Here is a 19,247-nt window from a genome sequence, read left to right as displayed (position 1 = left end):
GGGAGGACCCGCTCCTCCCCCCACCCCCGGCTCCTTCGCTCTGGCTCCGCCGCGACGTTTGCCATGAAAAACACCAAAGTAACTTAAGGAAATAATAAAATATAATTTTATTAGGAAGGGTTTATTCGGTTCCCCCGCGGTGTTACGGTGGAACGAGGCGGCCCCGGCCCCCTCCTCCCCCGAACCCCCTCCGAGAGCTGCGGCGATGTGGGGCGGGAAGGAGGGGGAGAGAGGGATGGATGGGGGTCTGGGGGGACCGTGGTGGTGCTTCTCCGTTATATTCTCCACAGAGGAGGCTGCAGAGCTGCCCCCTACAGCAGGCGGTGTCCTTATAGACGGGCAATTCCTGTGGGCTGCAGGAGAGGAACATCAGCAGAGCAGGGCTCGGTTAAGTATCATTATCTTAGTGATAATTATCATTATCATAGTTTCGCCAACAGGCGCCAAGATTGAAGACACAGTGGATCAGGTTTCCTTCGGGTTGGATATTCAGTTTGGGGAACCATCGAGTGAAAAGCCAAGGCCAGGGTAGACTCCATGCTTCCCCTCTCGCCCAGCCCACCGCGCTCCGAAGAGCACACCGCTTTCAAAAGCATTGGAATTCGACTTTCAAAAGCACTGGAATACGCGGATGTGGAATTTCGGTGAGCCGATGGGAAGCCCAAGGAGCCCCTGCCTGCATGTAGACACCAAGAAAAGGCAGCCCTGCTCCGTCCCACCCCTTGTGAGCCATGGCAGGAAAACGCACAGAGAAAGCAGATATTCTCACATCTCACTCCCCAGGGGCAAAAAAGCCACTTTGAGGGGGGCTGAAGTGGAAAGGAGGTACAGAGGGACGAAACTACAGCACTGGCAGCATCAGTATTTGTGAAGGAGGGAGCTGAAGGGGCTCAGGTGCCACCTGAAAACAGCATTTCGCTTGACAAACCTGCCTGGGATCTGCCTTTTTTAACTCACCACCCCCTTTGCAAATTTCTTCCCGCTTGAAGCTGGCAGATTGGCAGGAAGCTTTGAGGACACTAGCCTGGCGAAAAATAACTCAGAAGGAATTCCTATACAGGAGTAAATTTAATAAAACCACCACCAATTGTTTACTTTAACATAGCTCTTGTTACAGAAATCATAAAAATGGACTCAGTAGCTAGCTCATTAGTTCTTTCCCCTTTTAATTGAAAAATACCCCACTGATTTTCAACTTCTACTGCACTAGATGGAGTGTTAAATACTTGCCAGGACAGTACGCCCAATAATTGAGCCCAAAACAAACACAAAGACAATTCCATCATCTTTCCTTTTCAATGTTACGACTCGTTATAATGTAAGTGAAACTTAAACAGCAAGGAACGGTCCATTTGACAGATGAAAGGGGGAGGGAGAGGAGATCCACAGCTGAAATCTTTCCATAGGTCGCAGCCCTGCTCCGTCCCACCCCTTGTGAGCCATGGCAGGAAAATGCACAGAGAAAGCAGATATTCTCACATCTCACTCCCCAGGGGCAAAAAAGCCACTTTGAGGGGGGCTGAAGTGGAAAGGAGGTACAGAGGGACGAAACTACAGCACTGGCAGCATCAGTATTTGTGAAGGAGGGAGCTGAAGGGGCTCAGGTGCCACCTGAAAACAGCATTTCGCTTGACAAACCTGCCTGGGATCTGCCTTTTTTAACTCACCACCCCCTTTGCAAATTTCTTCCCGCTTGAAGCTGGCAGATTGGCAGGAAGCTTTGAGGACACTAGCCTGGCGAAAAATAACTCAGAAGGAATTCCTATACAGGAGTAAATTTAATAAAACCACCACCAATTGTTTACTTTAACATAGCTCTTGTTACAGAAATCATAAAAATGGACTCAGTAGCTAGCTCATTAGTTCTTTCCCCTTTTAATTGAAAAATACCCCACTGATTTTCAACTTCTACTGCACTAGATGGAGTGTTAAATACTTGCCAGGACAGTACGCCCAATAATTGAGCCCAAAACAAACACAAAGACAATTCCATCATCTTTCCTTTTCAATGTTACGACTCGTTATAATGTAAGTGAAACTTAAACAGCAAGGAACGGTCCATTTGACAGATGAAAGGGGGAGGGAGAGGAGATCCACAGCTGAAATCTTTCCATAGGTCTTTTGAGAAGTGGTGCAAAATACGCCTCCTTTTCCTGCCTCAGAATTAAAAAACTCAGTAATACACACCCACCCACCCCTCCTCTGGGTTCAGAGCACGGGCCCTGTGTGCGTGGATGGGAAGAGACAAGTTGGATTTGGGTGGGTAGCAATCCAGGGTCAAAAAAAAAAAAATAAAAAAAGAAAAAAAAAAAGCCAAAGCATCCTGAATCGCAGCGTATGTCGGGCACGAATGCAACGGACACCGGGTTACCCTGCGTCAGGAGCTGCGCGCGAGGGGACGGGTCCTACGCCAGCAATGGATACGCACACAACACTGTGGAGGCCGGACGTAAAGGAACTGCAAGAAGAAAGAAGAAAAACCCCACCTCCTGGGGAAAAAAAAAAAAAAAAAAAAAAAGAAATAATAATATATTCAACTACACCAGCACACGCTTCCCCCACCCCATCCCAGGGAAAACAAAACAAAATAATCAAACTGAAAAAAAAATGCACAGCAAATAGACATAATCTTGAAGATTTTTAAAGAATAAATATTTTTTTGTAATTAAACATTATGCAAACACGTGCCACGCTTGCTCTTTGTCCATGCATATGCGCTATATACAACTTTGAAAAATACTGTGTTGTCCTCTTTTTGTTTTAAAAGTCATATACAAAGGTTTTTTGTTGGTTTTTTTTTTTCCTCCTTCCTTGCTGTGTACCCCCCCCCTCCTCCCCTCCCCCAAAAATCATCTTTACAACGAGCCAATCGACATTCATCCGTATACTTGGGTGGCAGAGAGGAGGAGGGGGGGGGGGCGGGAGGGCCCCCCCCACCCCTCCCTTACCAAAGTACATCAAAATGGCTGGTTTGGACATGAAAAGCAGTGTCAAGAAACTGGTTTAAATTTTTATCTGTACTACACACAGGAAAAGAAAGATAGAAAAGAAAAAGGAGTCGGCTTGGAGAATGAAGCTACGTTACAAGTTAAAGTTGGAGGGTTTGTTTTTTTTTTTAGTGCGTCTGCACACTCTTATTGGCCGCCTAGAATACTGTTGTACAATGGTTTATCTACCTTTTTTTTTATTACAATATAATTTACTTAAATTTTCTGTTAACAAAACAGAATCCCAGTACTACAGACCAGCGGTGTAACAGGCGTAGCGCCTTGTGTGTGTTTTATTTGAATCGCATGAGCACTCTAGATGGTAAAGGTTTCAGAGTTCGTTTTATGCGGGGCCAGTCTCAGTCCTCAATGTACTCCCACAGGTCCTTCTCGTAGCCTTCATGCACGTGCTGCAACAAAACCCTTCGTCGACTCTCGCAGTATCTGCGGCAAAGAGGAAGAGCACAGAAAAAGCAGGTTAGGTACCACGGCTCATCCTCAGCGTCGAGCAATGCAAACCTACATTGCAGCCTCACTTCCGAAAAAGGAGATCCCCTGAGAAGGGACTTTGTATTTGTAGCTCGTTAACAGTGCTAATTAAGACTTCGGTTACTCCAGTCACTCAACTCCAGGTCCCCGGCTGAAAAAACAGCATGCAAATTTCAAGTTTCCCATGCAAAAGTATCCCCGAAGCCCCTACAGCTGAGAAACCTCCATTAATAACTGAAAAAGGAAGAAGCGGCGGCAGCAGTTTGCGAAAAGCCAGATGACGGGGCAGCGGTGACACCCGAAACGGGACGAAGCTCTCCTCAAACCAGGGCTGGCGCCTACTCACTCAGCCCTATCAGGACAACGCAAATCCAGGAGCTAGCTGGGCAAAACCTTGGGAGTGCTGACACAGGTTTATTCCCCTCCGAAGTCCTGGTGGAGGTGGAAGGGGTCAAGCTGGCTACAAAAAGGGTTATGGGTCTGCCTGGAGTACAAGTTTTACCTCGCATCGCAATTCCTGGGCCTCAGAGGGGCACTACGCCCTGCAGCGTCTTCCCACCTATGCTCAATTTAACCAGATAAAGCTGCAAATAAAATAAAACTGATCCCGGAGTTAGGTACAGTCCTACCGGGATCAATGATACTGAGGAAAAGTGATATCATAGGAACATATCAAAAGACGCCATGTTCGTTTCGGGTGCGTTAGCCAACTAAAAAGATAAAAGCAGAGAAACGTTTAAAAGTATTCAGGTTCCGAGAGCAAATTCTGAATAAGCAGCAGGCATTTCTGGATTAAAGCCCTTCCAGCGGCGATGCCAAAGCCTACACCATCCTTAGGCACGCAGGGGACGAGACGAGTCTGAGTAACAGCTCCCAGGGCCCCAGGCGCAGGCGTGCAGCCGGCTGACGGTTCGGCAGTGCCCAGCCCGGAGTGGTGTGCTGCAACGTGAGAAAACTGGAGCCCAGGAGCCGACCGCTGAGTTAACCGGTTCCTGCTGGGAATTGTGCGGTGGGCACACCTTCACCCACAGCCCCTACACTGCCACCGTTCAGTATCCGGTCAGAGCCACACATTTATCTGAATAAAACTGTTCTGGCTCTTCTCCTTGCTACCAGCTGTTGCAACAGAAATCATCGTACACAAAGTCCCATTGATTTTCTGAAGCATGTGATAGCAAACACGCACAGTTTCTGCTTTCCCAACTTCAGTTATTTTGCTGCTGGTGACAGGGCTTTAATCCCGTTTTCTAGAAATGTCTTTGCAAACTAAGAGATCGAAACAGCTGAAACCAAATGAGGCGGGAGGTCAGTTCCAGCAATTTCCCAGAGCTCATTAAACCCACCCCAATAACATCCTTGGTCCCAGTCTTGCATCAGTACACCGTAACCGGTACACAAAGAGCACCGTGCAGGACACGACTAAGACATGACTGAACTAGTTAATTAGGGACCTGCGCAGGCTTGACAGATGCATACTTTCTTCCAAGAAACACGAAGGCAGGTTTGGGCTACTACGTTTTCAGGCAGTTCAGGCTATATTACGTTTTTATTTCTTCTGGATAGCTGTTACCACTCCCAGAAGAGCACCCAGTTTCAGAGGACTTAGGCGAACAAGCAGCTTGAGCTGACATACCAACTTAACAGTGGTCTTAAAGGGTAAATTATAAAATATCTCAAAAAAAGAAGGTCTGATAGTCTTGCCCAGTCCCAGCCACACTGCCAGACTGCGGCTGAGTGGACCACAGGTCCCCCACGGCTTAACAGCTACTTCCAGTCCCCTGAGTCCCTTAGACACTACAGCTCACCCTACTTTGGCTTCCCCCCCCAAGTTGGGCATAAAAAATTTAGTTACTTTGGCAAAATGCCTCAAAAATGCAAGCCATAATCCTCTGACTCATCCGCACTTACAGCTTTGTATTTTTCCACCCTGCAGAAGCGATTCCTCTGGGACTGTAAAGAAGCATTGACATTTGTGTCACCTGGACCCCAGCTTTTCTGTTCTCGTCCCCACGTGGGCAGGTTGCCCTCTCCCTCTTCTTTCAGATGGTTTTTCTACACTCACATTTTGCACAAATGGACCCAACAGATACATAAAAGAGCCGACTGTTCTTATGGCAACTCATCCTAGGCCAAAGCTGTCAGCTGGGAACAACAAAGTCACTGCTTGTTCTTCTCTAGCCCTCACTACGTAGGTCCTGTCTCGGTCCTGGCCAAATCCACGTGCTCCTTCTGTGCGGGAATAGCAGTGTATAAGAAGCTGTTGCTTTTGGTCACAATATTTTTCCATTACGGGACTGAATCTTCTAGCTACTGCTCAGCAAAGCAGATGCAAGGCAGAGTTGGGAACCTCTCCCTGCAGGCTGTCACCTTCTCCCCACCTCTGAGAGCCGGGACACAAAAACACGCTGCCAACATCTGCGCGAGGCCTTTCACCGCCGACAATTCCAGGGGCTGGCGTGGGACACCACTGCTGCTGCTCTCAGATGCCCAGGGACCAGCTGATGATGACAGTGTATGGCAGAAGGCCACCAGCAAACAGCTTCCTAGGGACGTAACTCTGGCGGAAACTGTAGCTTGGCAAGTACACACGTCACTACCTGTCACACCGGATGGCGCTACTGGTACTTTGAGATAGAGGATTATTCAAAAAACAAACCTGTACTTATCCTGTACTTTCTGCTTTATGTCTTGCAGCGAATCTTGGGATATATCTCGCTCAAGGTACCCGGAAAGCACCTCCGTAGCATTCTCTAAGTCTGCTTGGTTATTCTGTAAAGACAAAAAAAGAAGAAAAAAAAACAGAAAGAAAAAGGAGGTTTTTTGGGGGGAAGGAAAGAAAAAAATTTTTTCTTCAATCCAACTTGAATCAGTACTGAAATAAAAAGCGAGATTAGGTATACATGCACTGTGTAACACTAGTAACCTGCTCTGAGCATTAAGATTGAAAAAGCTGAAATTTCTTCATTTGATCAGAAGAGAATCCGCCTACCTACCAGCAAGCCTTGTGTCTTCCTTGATCTGCGATATCCTGGCAAGCCTAAAAAAAGTCCTTTCCTTACAACACAATTCACATCCCACTCTGTCCCTTGTCGATTGATGTTTTTACCAGCGTTGGCAAAGCCTCCACTGACGCCTGGTACATGCACAGCAGCATCAGAGCTTTCACGACCGCTCATTTTTGTGCACCCTTCGCTGAGTGTGCAGCGCAGGAGCATCCTGCTTCAGTTCTGCACAAAGATCAGCAAAGGACTGTTTTAAATCATAAACGGCCGGTGCAGTTTCAGCTTCGAAGCAGTTGGGACCTCCACGTTTAGACCTTCAAGTGGAATTTTTCTGGTAGTGCTCTTGGAAAAAAGCCAACAGCAGGGAAAGGCAAAATGCCAGATTTAAGCTTTGAACTGGCAAAGAAGGCATTAAGACAGAACCTCAATCCCTTTCTTGTTTCAGAGGGCAGTAACTCGTACCTCTACTTCCTCCTCCAGCAGAGAATGCTGCATGATACCCAGCACGGCCTCTACCTTTTGTACAGCAGAATATTAAGACAGACTCACTTCTGCACAACTGGAGAAAACAGCTTCCCCAAGCATTAAATCCCTATTTCACGTCGCTTTGTACTCTGAACTCCTGACAACCACGTTTTCTCCTACCTCAAAGATAATGGACTGATTATTCTTTTTGAGGTAGAAGGCAAAGACGTAAGTGTACATGAGTGTGGCACGACACTGGCAGAGGACGTCGACTGCTTTCTTCAGGAACTGCACCTCGATCCACGACATGTTGTGCTGCTGCATCTCCTCCATTTTCTGCTTCACCTGAGCATAGAGCTTGTGCTCAAAGCGCAGGCTCTGCATGTGGTTCATATAGCGGTTGCAGTAGAACAGGTACCTCTGCAGGGCTGCTCTGGATCGCTGTGTTAATTCCCATTAGAGAAAAAGAAAACGAATAGTTAAAACAAAGTAACGTCTGCCAGAGAAGTAAACCCTTCACCAGGCTCTTCCTGACCCTGAGAACAAGCTTCCTTTCCAAAGGTGCTTCCTCTCCTCTCACGTTGGCCAGACTTTGACGGCGCCGCTTCGTGCGGCACTGTTAACCCTGACATTGGGCGGAGATGAAGGGCCAGACCCACGACAGCTCGCCATCGTGCGGGGGAATTCCTAGCTCAGCTGTGGCATCCTCACTCCAAACCTTGAAAGTAATTAGAATCACATTGCCAAAGCCCGATGAGTTTTGAATGTCAGTCTCTCAATTCAAAATGCTTGGACTTCAACGGACTTAAATGCTTTCAGTGTCATGACAAACAGCGAGAAACAGATTATTATTTTTTTTTTTGGCTACTGAGGAGGTCTAATTAAACAGTTACGTGCTTGTGTTAAGACGGCAACCTTAGGTTGCCTAGGCCACACTGATTATAGAGCAAAGGGAAGACACCGTGTGCTAAATAGTACAAGGGAACCAAGATGACTCAATACACAGCCATTAATCTTATTTTCTTCTCACTGACAGATCAGCTGTTAAAAAAAAAAGAAATGACAACATGGGCACGGTTAAACTTGTATGTTGTGGATGTGCAAAGGTAGCACCTATCAGGCAAAGTCGTCCTCACGTGCAGGAGGAGGGGCTGCAGGAAATACTCTGGTTCTTGGCTGCAACGCTACTTGGACAGAGATGCAGGAAACGGATTTCTGCAAGCTGCAGCACACAGCATGCAACCCCTCCCCATTAAAAAGGTTTTTGGCTCTATCCATATTCACAAAACAGTTTAATGTAGCCGCACCTTCACTCACAATTTCTTCTCTATGAAGCCTTCAAGTACAGTTATGGAAACAACTGAAGTCTATTCTATTTACATTCAAAAGGTCTGCTGTGTTTGAACACCTCAGAACTCCCATTAAGAACTTTGTAGTAAAGAGCATTTTATGAAAGATGTGAAGATTCTTGTCGCGGACCCACGGCATTGTGATGGCTTCATGTGAAGAGCTGCTATGAAACAGGCAAAGGCAGCATGACAGATAACAACTGAGTTAACATGTTCTTTAAATTGGGTTAAAGTGGCTTTGAATGTTTTTTTTTCTGGCACGAAGCAAGAGTCCAAAGCTGTGGGGGAACTTAACTGGCTTCTGGTTTGTGCCCAAATCCAGGGAATTCTTCAGAGCTGATTTATAGGTTTACAGAAAGCCCGAAAGCACGACACGGGGCTGGCGATTACCCTTATCACCAAAGGTTATGGACTCACCTCCTGTGCATCCCTTGCTGCCTTTGCATCATCCTCATTGTAGCGATTACAGTTGTACCTGTAACAGGGACACCGATTCCACAGATTTCAGTCCAAATCCATGCCGCCCGCATCACGGCTTCCTCGCCTTCCAGCAAGGCACGCTCCTGAACTCACCAGGCAGATCCGTGGGGCTCCCAGGGGCCCAGACACACCCAGCAGAACTCCGCTTTGCAGTTCTGGTTCCGACAGACCATGTGGTTGCAGCCCCCGTCCTTCTCGATGGTGACGTGACCGTTAGCGGGGAAAGCGCAGAACCTACAACAGTCTTGTGAGGTTAGAAAGGTTCCTGTGGCAGCAAGAGATCACACATCGAGTGAAATGTATGATTTACTTCTTCCCTTTGATCATTGTGATCCTCTTTCGAGTCAGGCCTTTAAAATATTTCCAAAATCAGAGCGGCTAGACAGCAAAACCCCCCACAACCCTAAGGAATAACACATATTATCTATGCTGCTATCATGGCGGTACACTGGACGGGTAATTTCACAACCTTCTCCAAAAAAATCACAGCAGTAGCGATGGTCTGTAACTGCCCAGGGGAAGGCGTCTGGCTTTCCTCACCACCGAGTGTTTGGCACATTTCAGCCCTCCAAACTGAAAAAAGCTTAACAGTGAGCTGATATCACGCTGTTATCAATCTGAGACACCTGCAGTTGTAAAATGCCCTCCAAAAAAAGTACCTGAAAACATGCAGTAAGAGTAGCATGCTTCAAAAAAAAACCCCTTCTGTCAACTAAAAATACACTTCTACTCCTGGGGCATTTCCACATTTCCCATCAGGCCCCTTTCCCCCCCCCTTCATGTGACATCTCACTGAAGACTTTCCTACAGAAGCCCACATGGAGCTTCCCTTTCAGGTGTGAGGCCTTTGACAAACACGAGGACATCGAAGAGCAGCAGTGTACAGCCAAAGCCTTTCGGGAATAGGGTTGGGGGGTTTTATAACACCAAGATCATTCTCGTACGTCAGCAGCACATGGCTACTTCCTAAATGATATTCAACTCAGGTAGAGCATAAAAGATTATTTCTGTAGTATCCCAACGACTACACAAAGCCGAGGTTGCAAGAATGTACTACGCTGACCCTACAAGCGAAGAAAACCAGTCCAACTCTCTTCTGCGGCTTGTTCCCATTCCAGTGGCACTTCTCTTGTGCTGGGACACAAAGCAGCTGCACGAGAGCTGGGCAAAAAACCACCCAAAATAAAACCAACAAGTATTTCAGCCTAGATGAGTTCCTCAATCCAGCCACACCAGCATTTATGAAGTTTTTGCAAAAGCCAGTTTTATTTACAAGGCAGTAAATAAATGTATCAAAACAAGTAATCCCCACTTGTGCAAAACCAGCTGCGGCTTTTGGGTCAGAAGCGTGTGAAATCCCACCCCCAGTTAGCAGCACATCTTTACTGTTTGGTAACCAGAGGAGACATCAAGAGCACCATTTCCTATTCCGGCACTCACATAAAACTCTCAACAAAGGAAGACACCAACACGTTCAATCAGTCTATAACTGCTCCTTCTTGTACATCCCCTCCAAGTGCCCCAACCGTTACTACGCTTTCATACAAGTTTGCCTATTTGTACTGTAAGAGACGGGAGAATTTGCACAATGAGAAGTACTCAGAAGATCGCTCCGGAGGTGCAAGAGACCAGTGCGGTCTCCAGATGTCAGACGTGGCCCTTCCCTCCGCAGGGAGGGAGGTTTGCAGTGAGGCAAAGCAGGTTACAAGGGAAAAGAGACAAGGGGAAAGGCGTGAGAGACCGCAACTTCTTTTTGGACAACATAATTAAAGTGCTTTTGGCTAATTTTGCTTCTCGATGATTGCAAATTTGCAGACCTGAGCACTAATGAGAAGCAAGGCTCGTTACAGCAGCTTGGCCTAGCGTTGAGGTTATCCTTGCCTGGAGCTGAGGGGGGGGGCTGAACAAGATGGCACCCAGAGGTCCCTTCCAACCTACATAATTTCAGGACTCCGGTCTCCCCAGCACTGGCAGAGCGCTCCACTTGAGTACTGCCATCATTTCTTCCTCTTCAAAGTCCTGCTTTGGTTCTACTGCCTGATCCTGAAGGGAAAGGGTTAAGGACTGGGCAGACAGGCGACATCCCACACAACCAGCAAGGGTTTTCCTAAGCAAGGGTGAACCGGTCCACTATTACAGGACTTGTTCGGGACGAGCTGCCCTCCTGTTCAGCCAAGAGCTCCCATCCCACCAACAGGTCACAACCCTGGGGTTTGGCCTGAATAAGAGGACAAAGCTCAGTTTCTAACCAAAAGATCAGGTTTGTCATGTAAGTAAAAAGATTCCCCAGATTTGGGGAGCTATTCCAGTAGTCTGATGACTGTTTCTTTCTCTCCTCCTGTCCTCGTGCCCTGCCAGTACACTGCGTGCTAACTGGCCGCTTAATTGTTTCGGTTCAGGTTTTTCTGGGCTGGTTGTTACTCTGATGGGTTCAAACAATCAAGCAAGCACTTAAGGGGATTCTTCCAGCCTGCTTTCCTCCCCATCACCTGTGTCTATCCTACGAATGGAGTACCTGCACTACAAACAAGAGTAAAGGAAGCAGAGTAGCTCCCTTGCAGGCCCTCTCAGGGGGGACATCATCAAGATGTCCTCTTGGGATGTCCATAGGATGGATGCTCAGCCAGGTCAGCTTGTTCCCCATTAGTCAGTCACTGCATTTCTGTGAATTTAAGAGTCAAAAACGGTCTCTCCTTTGAGCACACTACCCAGCGCAGTATCTATTTTCCATTTCCCAGGCAGCCCTCCTCCCTCTTCCAATCCTGCACCAAACCCCTCAGGACCCAAATTTAGGTTCATCCCATCAATACCATTCACAACTGTGAAGATCCCTGCTCAATGAGCTCATCAGCCAGGGTGCCCTTCGATAACACACATGAACAGTGGCACTGCACCCCTGTCACATCACCACACGGCTCCCCCATCACCCAAACACTGATCCTGGGGTACACAGCGAAGAATGGGTTTTCAAGAGATCACAGAATCATAGAAAGGTTTAGGTTAGAAGGGACTTTGAAAATCATCCAGTTCCACCCCCCTGCTATGAGCAGGAGCACCTCCCACCAGCCCAGGTTGCTCCAAGCCCCGTCCAACCTGGCCTTGAACACCTCCAGGGATGGGGCAGCCACAGCTTCTCGGGGCAACCTGCCCCAGGGGATCACCACCCTCAAAGTGAAAAATTTCTTCCTGATATCTCATCTAAATCTCCCCTCTTCCAGTTTGAAGCCATTCCCCCTCGTCCTATCACTACATGCCCTTGGAAAAAGTCCTTCTCCAGCTCTCCTGGAGCCCCTTTAGGCACTGGAAGGGGCTCTAAGGTCTCCCCGGAGCCTTCTCTTCTCCAGGCTGAACAATGCCAGCTCTCGCAGTCTGTCCTCATAGGAGGAGGGCTCCATCCCCCTGATCAGCTTTGTGGCCCTCCAGATGACGGTGGTCACAGGGCTCTGTGGTCTCTTCCAAACATATCTAATGAGATGCCGACATCCACATGCCTCGGTGGAAGATGCGGATAATCCAGACAGCTGCAGCGATCACTCCCGCTTAGGAAAATCCCACAACTGGAAGAAGAAACAGTTCCCATATGACCTGCCAAGCTGGAGAGGCGCAACGAGGAACGTCCACACCACTTGTGGGGCCATCCTCATTCCCAGCAAGGCTCAAGTAGGAGCACTGAAATTCTGCTCTCCTGTCTTTGAGGATGAGACCAAGCTCTCAGGGTGCTTAGGGCTTCTAGCCCTGTGATGCAAATTAGAACAAAAAGACCCTAATTACAGCCCTTCTATTAGAGGGAATGCCGCTTTTGAAGCCTTTATATGCCTGTCAAGCAAAGCACAAGGAAGACAGATTTCACAGTAAGTTATACAGATGCACGAAGCTGTGTAAAAGCTGAATATTACTAAAAATTAAGGAAAAGCCATGAGAAGAACCTGCTAAAGAAAAGCTGAACACCAGTGGAAAGAAAAAAGCAGCAACTACTCAAGCCACCAACACAACGAGTGGGAGAGATTTATAGATTAAGGAGGATAGGGAAGGAAGATCTTATTGAGAATTATGACTACGCAACAACAGAATAGCCAGCAAATCAAATTACTAAACCGGTAGATTATTCTGCACGTTATCTGTCATGCCGCGACGCAGAAGTGACCTCATTAACATTGTTCCACTCTAAACAATTTGGCGTTGTGCTTCCACGCTGCGCTTCGAAACAAAAGCCCGGGGAACCTGGCAAAAGGAGAACAATCCCTATTTTGCTGTATAAAGGCTGCGTGTACGTAACACACCATAAAGCTCAGCTGCTGGTGTCTGAAGGGGAGGCTCATTAGAAACATATTTCAGTGCAGGTGAAACAGATGAGTCCTCTCCGGGACTCCTGGAGGCAAGCGGTGTACATCAGCCTCCCAGCCACGTTCACAGTGACACCTTCACCTATAATCCATCAAAAAAAAAAAACCCAACCCCAAACCAATAATCCTGAAATGCCAGGGGTGCTTCTTAATGCGCTTCGACAAAACCCAAAACCACTGAACTTAGTGGTTAGTATAAAATAGTACACCGTGACAACACCTAGAATCATTGAGCAAAGCAGGGCATTTTAAACACTTGCTTATTCGAGAGGAAAAGACGGCACTTTGACATCTCAGGCAAGAGACACTGTTCACAGCTCTGGCAGGAAAATGTGCTGGTGAGAAACAAAGAGCAAAGTTCGATGCTGGTGCCCAGGGAGGATCGAGGGGCTGCCAGCACTGCCACGCGTTAGAACAAATGTAGGACTTCCAGAAAGTACAGACGGAGCGCATGTTCAGACATTAAAAAGTGACCTGAAAAGGAAGAGAACTGGGCCCGTGCCATTTTATCTCACTTAGAGGAGAAAAATAGCCAATAGCTTTTCTGGAGGAAGAAAATCTGCCCGTTTTATACATCAGGCATTCAAGTCCTGTCTAGCCCGGGAGATAATGAGATGGTGACATGCCAGGAGCCAAAAGCGGTAAGGCGAGGGCATTTTTAGTATCAGATAAACAACTTTCATTAACACCAATTTAACTTCCACGAAAATAAAAACCCCCAAACAACAGTGCCTTGGGTAAAGACCGGCACCATTACCACCTTTGTTCTTCTTCCTTTAGTATTCTCAGATGCAGAAAGATTAACATCACAAACTCAGGTTTGAAACAAGTTTTTCCCTCTCTCTTTTTAGGCTCCTTTCAGGCAGTCTTGATACACCTTAAAAGCCCAAAATAAATGCAGAAATCCAAGTTTTCTGTATTCCTTACTCCTTACTAAACAGAAGTACCTGATCCATGTGGTTTCTTTATTCCCAAAGCCGCATGAACCAAATTATACCTGAAACCTGTCTAGTTTAATTCAAGGAACTATTTAAGAACCAAGTTATTACAACTAACTGAGAAAGAAAGAAGTGTGCAAAACCTTGGACTATTCAACCCTTCTCTGGCAAGATGACTGAGAATTAAATGCTTCTTAAAGAACTTGTATAGGCTTATCTCAAGTTTAAATTAATTTAGTTAAGCTGAACTCATATGTGAAAGCATCTTCAGGAAAAGGCCATCAACTCCAGCACACTCTCCGCTGCAAGCGCTGTATCTTTTGCGCAAGTAGAAAGAGTTTCGTGCAGGTCTCCTAAGTGTAAATATATGAATGCAAAATTCAAAAAAAAAAAGATACAGGAAACCACAGAACTTGCTACTCAAATCTCCTCCTTTTTCATTCAGACCATTCTACATAATTCATCAAAAAATGCATCACATCACTCCAGTTTGTGAACAGAAACCAATTCAGCCGAGTTTCACTTTTCTGATCTCTGATATAACAATTGCTTAATTTTGCTTTTCCTATTCTGTCTCCCAGGGCAAGCTGGAACAAACGTATCTCACATCCTCCTGTTGCAAAGGATTACCCAGATTTCAAGACCGCATTCCAGGAGGACCGGTATTTTTCTCTTCCATCTTCATCTTGCTAAGACAGAAATCTTTCTTCCCTGAATGGAGACCATGTGGGACAAGACTGCAGCTCAGCATCATGCTTGGAGGACTTGAGAAAGCACTTTTGAAAAGCTAGAAACAGTGACAGAGACCACAGTAGCAATTAAATTACTTGGAGGGTTTCTCCAGTGAAAGTGGGGATTTTTTGCATCTGATGGTACCTGATCCCATTCCCTTCTAGGTTCTTCAAAATGAAGAAATTCAACACAGAATTTGGGTTCTGACTTGCAGTCAGTGAAGCAAATAGCTATGAAAGCACGAGACATCCCTCCCCAAAAACAACTGTTCTGTTTTCCTGCCAGAAATAGTACAGAGATCGAACAAGGGGCAACTCCAACTCTGCAATTCCTACCCCAGTACATCGCTACCACCTCATGCTACAGCAGGAAAGGATTTTACTTGGTTCCTCTCTGACCAGCAGCAGGACCGTGTCTCTGTCAGATAGACACTTGGGTTTCTCCCTGCCGTTGACCAAGGGTCAGCAGGCAATTCAGGCAAGAGGAAGCGGTGCCCGGCAGCCCCGCGGCTCGGGCCGATCCGGTTCTCCAGAGGCTGCGAAGTTCCGTTTGCACGTGTTCCAGCAGCCAGCGCTGCTCGCGCTTTATCACTGCGGCAGTGTGAAACTACCACCTTCCACGTCTTCGCTGCCACAAGGCGGCAGAGATCATCGCAAGGGGTGGGTTACGTTTCCTGCCAACTTTCCCCTCAACTGAATCGCACGTCGGTTCAGAGAGAGAATTGTGGTATCGTCCTTCAGTTAATTCAATTGATATGGATACCGTAAGACTCCAGGACAGTTGGCTTGCTCAAATGTCTGGTGCAATTACCCTGATGTTATTTTTCTTCCTGTTGCTGCTGCCCAGCCTGGGCTCCAAAGTACTTTCTTGCTGTAGGAGCATCTCGCACGGTATTAGAGGAAGTAGCTTAGACACGGATGTTCAAGGACAACAGCTCTTCTGCTGCCGACAGCAGACTACAGGAACTAACAGATAAGCTGGGCTGATGCCAGCATGGCTTGGCCATACTCGATTTCCCCTCCTCGCTGTCCTCTGGATGGGTGCTTCCCACAGAAAATCTTTTTATTCTGGACACTCAATACTATTTCTGACAGTCTGAGCTATGCTTTAAGTACCAGCCCAAACGTGAGCATGGCTCCTACCTAGACAAAGTCTAGAAAGGAAGGAATGGGCAAGGTAGGAAATAAAAAAACCTAAATAAATTACCATCTTTAATATTTCTGTCTACGCTTAAATCCGCGGGCAACAAGCTGCAGAAACCCTCATCTTGTCTGAAAGAGACAAATAGCTGCTTATTTCCAGTAGCCAGTGTTAGCGGCACATTATTCATGTTTGGTCCACATTAACACATATGCATGTATCATTTCAGCCCTTTTAATGGGCTAAGAATCCAGTAAGGGAAAGCTTAACATTTGATCGTAACAAACCTCAGCAAGGAGAGCTCAGATCCTGGTCTTTAGCAGTACATGCCAAGGCAGGGGCAGGTAGAAGACAGGGAGCCCTACGGCCATGACCAAGATCACACTCCTGGGGGCAGCAGCAGCTCCTCCTCTGGCTCCCGAGGGCTTTGTCACAGGCAAAATAGGGCTGTGGCCATTCTGACATCCCAAATATTTGATACCCGAGGCTAAAAGCTGCTTGGCATGTGCTTACATTTAGCCCTTTCCAAGCTATTCGGTTACGATTTTAATACGAGCGATACCTGAAGATCAAGCAAACTTTGAACACATCTGGCGCAGTTCTTGAGCCACAATACATCTTTGAACACACCCACCTCCGAAAAAGCCAAGTTCACTTTATTGAGCGAAGTTCAGCCTCCAAGCAGGGACCACACAAGTGTCAGCCCACGAAACAGAGAGAAGCAGCCGAAACCGCACAATTTCAGCCCGACTTTTAACTGTGCACTTCAGCACGATGGGTGTTTCTGCTTTCACCATAACGCAACATTCCAGGTCAATGAAAAACACACAGCCGGTCCCAGAACGCAGCAGCCGCTGCTGCAAACAATACCATTAACCAGTTACACAACGGAGCTAAGAAAACAAAGCAGCCATTTCCTCACGCCCTCCCCAACTCCCTCCACCCTCCTGGCTCAGCGCAGACCCAGGTCTGCTCCTAAGGCACAGTGGCATCTGGCTTCCGCTGCTTTTTGTTTTCTGGCCACCATGGCAACCTTTGTTTTAATTCTTCCCAAACTGAGCAAAGGCTGAAGTTTCAGGCAAAGTCGGGCTAGCTGGAAGGAAGACATTTACATAATAAAATCTTAACAGCTGTTCTGCCAGTCTCTATCTGGAATCCTGCCCAGCGGAAATGAACAACTCCTCGAGAGGCCGGCCCAGGGGATTTAAAGGCAGATGTAAATTATCACAGCCAAATCAAGCCACGGGTGGTGTTAACATGTTTCACACGCTTGGAGCGAGGCACAGATCTGCTCAGGGAAGCCATCAGTGCCAGACAGGAGCCCAAAGACTTAAAAACTTAAGCTTCCTTTGGGTCTCCAATTAACTCTTTCCTACAGGAGCAAACTCCACTTAACCCAAAGAACCTCACCTGATTCGAGGCAGTAACACCTATTTGCTCTTCAAACAGGAGTACTCCAGTGTACTGGATTTTAAGGCTTGCTCTAAACTAATGACATGCAACAGAAAGAATAACCCTAGTACAGAGGAATCAGGCTGTCATTCTTCATCTGACACGTCTATATATAATATGAGAAAAAGCCTCACCTTTGTGTTTGCTGCAATCCAATTAGAAGTTTCACTGTCATCATCACACTTCTTAATCCATTTCTTTAACCACTGTTAGAAAAAATGAAGAAAGAAGAGTCACATTTTAAATAGAGGAACCATAAATGTTCCCAAGACAGCTGATTACATTAAGGTAACGGTAAGGAACACACAACCACATGGGAATAAGGGAGGCTGGTGGTGCTGGAAAGCGGTGCGAACAGGAACTAATTTAGCTGCAGACATTTCCTGCAGCACCATCCTGACCTGGAAAGACCTCTCCAAAGGTTTACCATCCTTAGGTGGTTTCCCTCCCCTCTTCCCAAGGAGGTTTGGGTTGGTTTTTTTTGCATGTGTCACTAGGAACACAGACTGCTCTGTCCCCAGGGCATGAAACCTGGCTGTCCACGAGCTCTGCACAGGACACAGGATCCCAAGCTCGATTACAGCTTCTGACAGCTTCATGACAAAAACAGCCCAGTTCCAGCGTTCACTGTACAGCAGCAGGTCCCAGGACCAAATTAATTCCTTCCAGACAACAAATCACAAGCCTGCTGAAGCACCAAACACCTACAGAAACGTCTAGTACAGGAATGGCTGTTGTCAAGTGAAGTGTGCACTCCTGAAGCACCTTTATTCCTCTTCAGAGAGTCAGAGCTGTAACAGCCGCCTCCTCCTCCAGACAGTTCCCCATCTGTCTGAGGCACCGCTCCTTCCCGAGGTCCAACTTGAGGCATCCTGAAGGTATCCAGTATGATTTCGCTGATTCTTCTCACGCTACGATCTAACCAAGTAAACTACTATGCCTCTTGACATGAACAGCCACAACGCTTGTGCTTCGTTTCTACGTCTTGCACATCAATTGACTTTTTCAAGTTTAGAAAAGAACTTCGACATGCTCACCTTGCATTTAACAGGATCATGCCAGTTTTCACCGCAGTTAAAGCTGTAAGTGAAAGAAAGGAAAAATAAGCAAATAAAGTAGACTTTATTAAAGTACTTTAACTAGGTTAACACCGTGGAAGTTTTCTTCTGGGTTGTTCTCCTGAAAGACCAAAGCCAGTCCCAAGGAGACATTATATGCACACAGAAAAGAAGAACCTCAAATCCCTCAGCAGTTATTTCAGAGCAGTATATACCTTAAAACATTTTGATTCTCTACAGTGCCTGCAATCAAGAACCTCACCTAATCTGAAGCCATTCATCTGAAGTCCATCTCTCAGTGAAAGCTGGATCTGTCTCATTATCAAAGGAGGCTTAAGAGACAGAGAACAACAGCTACATAACGACGGGCTTTGCAACCAGCTGTACCTAATCCTGCTGTACCATTTGAAACCCACCCCCTCCCCATACTTCTCCCACCATCTTAAACCACATCCCAATATAGACTTACAGAATACATACTGAGAGACATTCAAAGTGGTAAGTAAAAAGCAGCATCCACTTCTTTCACTTGATTGTTCTTACCAAAACTGACGTCCACACTTGCAGCGAACGGGTTTAGCATCAGGATATTGGACTTTAACAACGTGGTGGCAATCTGGGGCAGGACACCATTTTAACAGTCGATTACACTATGAAATAAAGTAAAAAAAAAAAAAAATAGAAAAAGGATGTTGCACAAGGACCCTACCTGCCCTTCATCCCTTTTTTATCCTTTCAACCATGACCTTCAGATACACTCCTCCTTCCTGTCTTACCAGTCCTCTGCAATAGGAGTGCTGTCTCCTCAATCT

The 19,247-nt window shown here is 46.7% G+C and overlaps 1 protein-coding gene across 1 annotated transcript in view; it reads right to left on the bottom strand.

Annotated features, from left to right (window-relative positions):
- Positions 1-2,625: 2,625 nt before the first annotated feature.
- The window catches only part of ARIH1 (ariadne RBR E3 ubiquitin protein ligase 1), a 36,533-nt gene continuing 19,911 nt past the window's right edge, over positions 2,626-19,247 (bottom strand). Inside the window, exons 6-14 of the mRNA XM_009895576.1 lie at positions 18,979-19,085; positions 18,415-18,457; positions 17,512-17,583; positions 16,634-16,782; positions 8,866-9,006; positions 8,710-8,767; positions 7,124-7,384; positions 6,133-6,245; positions 2,626-3,431 (exon numbers count right to left, since the gene is read on the bottom strand). Coding sequence (XP_009893878.1) covers positions 3,347-3,431; positions 6,133-6,245; positions 7,124-7,384; positions 8,710-8,767; positions 8,866-9,006; positions 16,634-16,782; positions 17,512-17,583; positions 18,415-18,457; positions 18,979-19,085 — 1,029 coding nt within the window. The 3' untranslated portion in view covers positions 2,626-3,346. The remainder of the gene's footprint in view (positions 3,432-6,132; positions 6,246-7,123; positions 7,385-8,709; positions 8,768-8,865; positions 9,007-16,633; positions 16,783-17,511; positions 17,584-18,414; positions 18,458-18,978; positions 19,086-19,247) is intronic.

The sequence above is a fragment of the Charadrius vociferus genome, unplaced genomic scaffold (assembly GCF_000708025.1).
Source record: "Charadrius vociferus isolate BGI_N301 unplaced genomic scaffold, ASM70802v2 scaffold132, whole genome shotgun sequence".
In the NCBI taxonomy this organism is placed as follows: Eukaryota; Metazoa; Chordata; class Aves; order Charadriiformes; family Charadriidae; genus Charadrius; species Charadrius vociferus.
The sequence above is the reverse complement of the archived record's forward strand: the minus strand, read 5'-3'. Positions and strand labels throughout refer to the sequence as shown.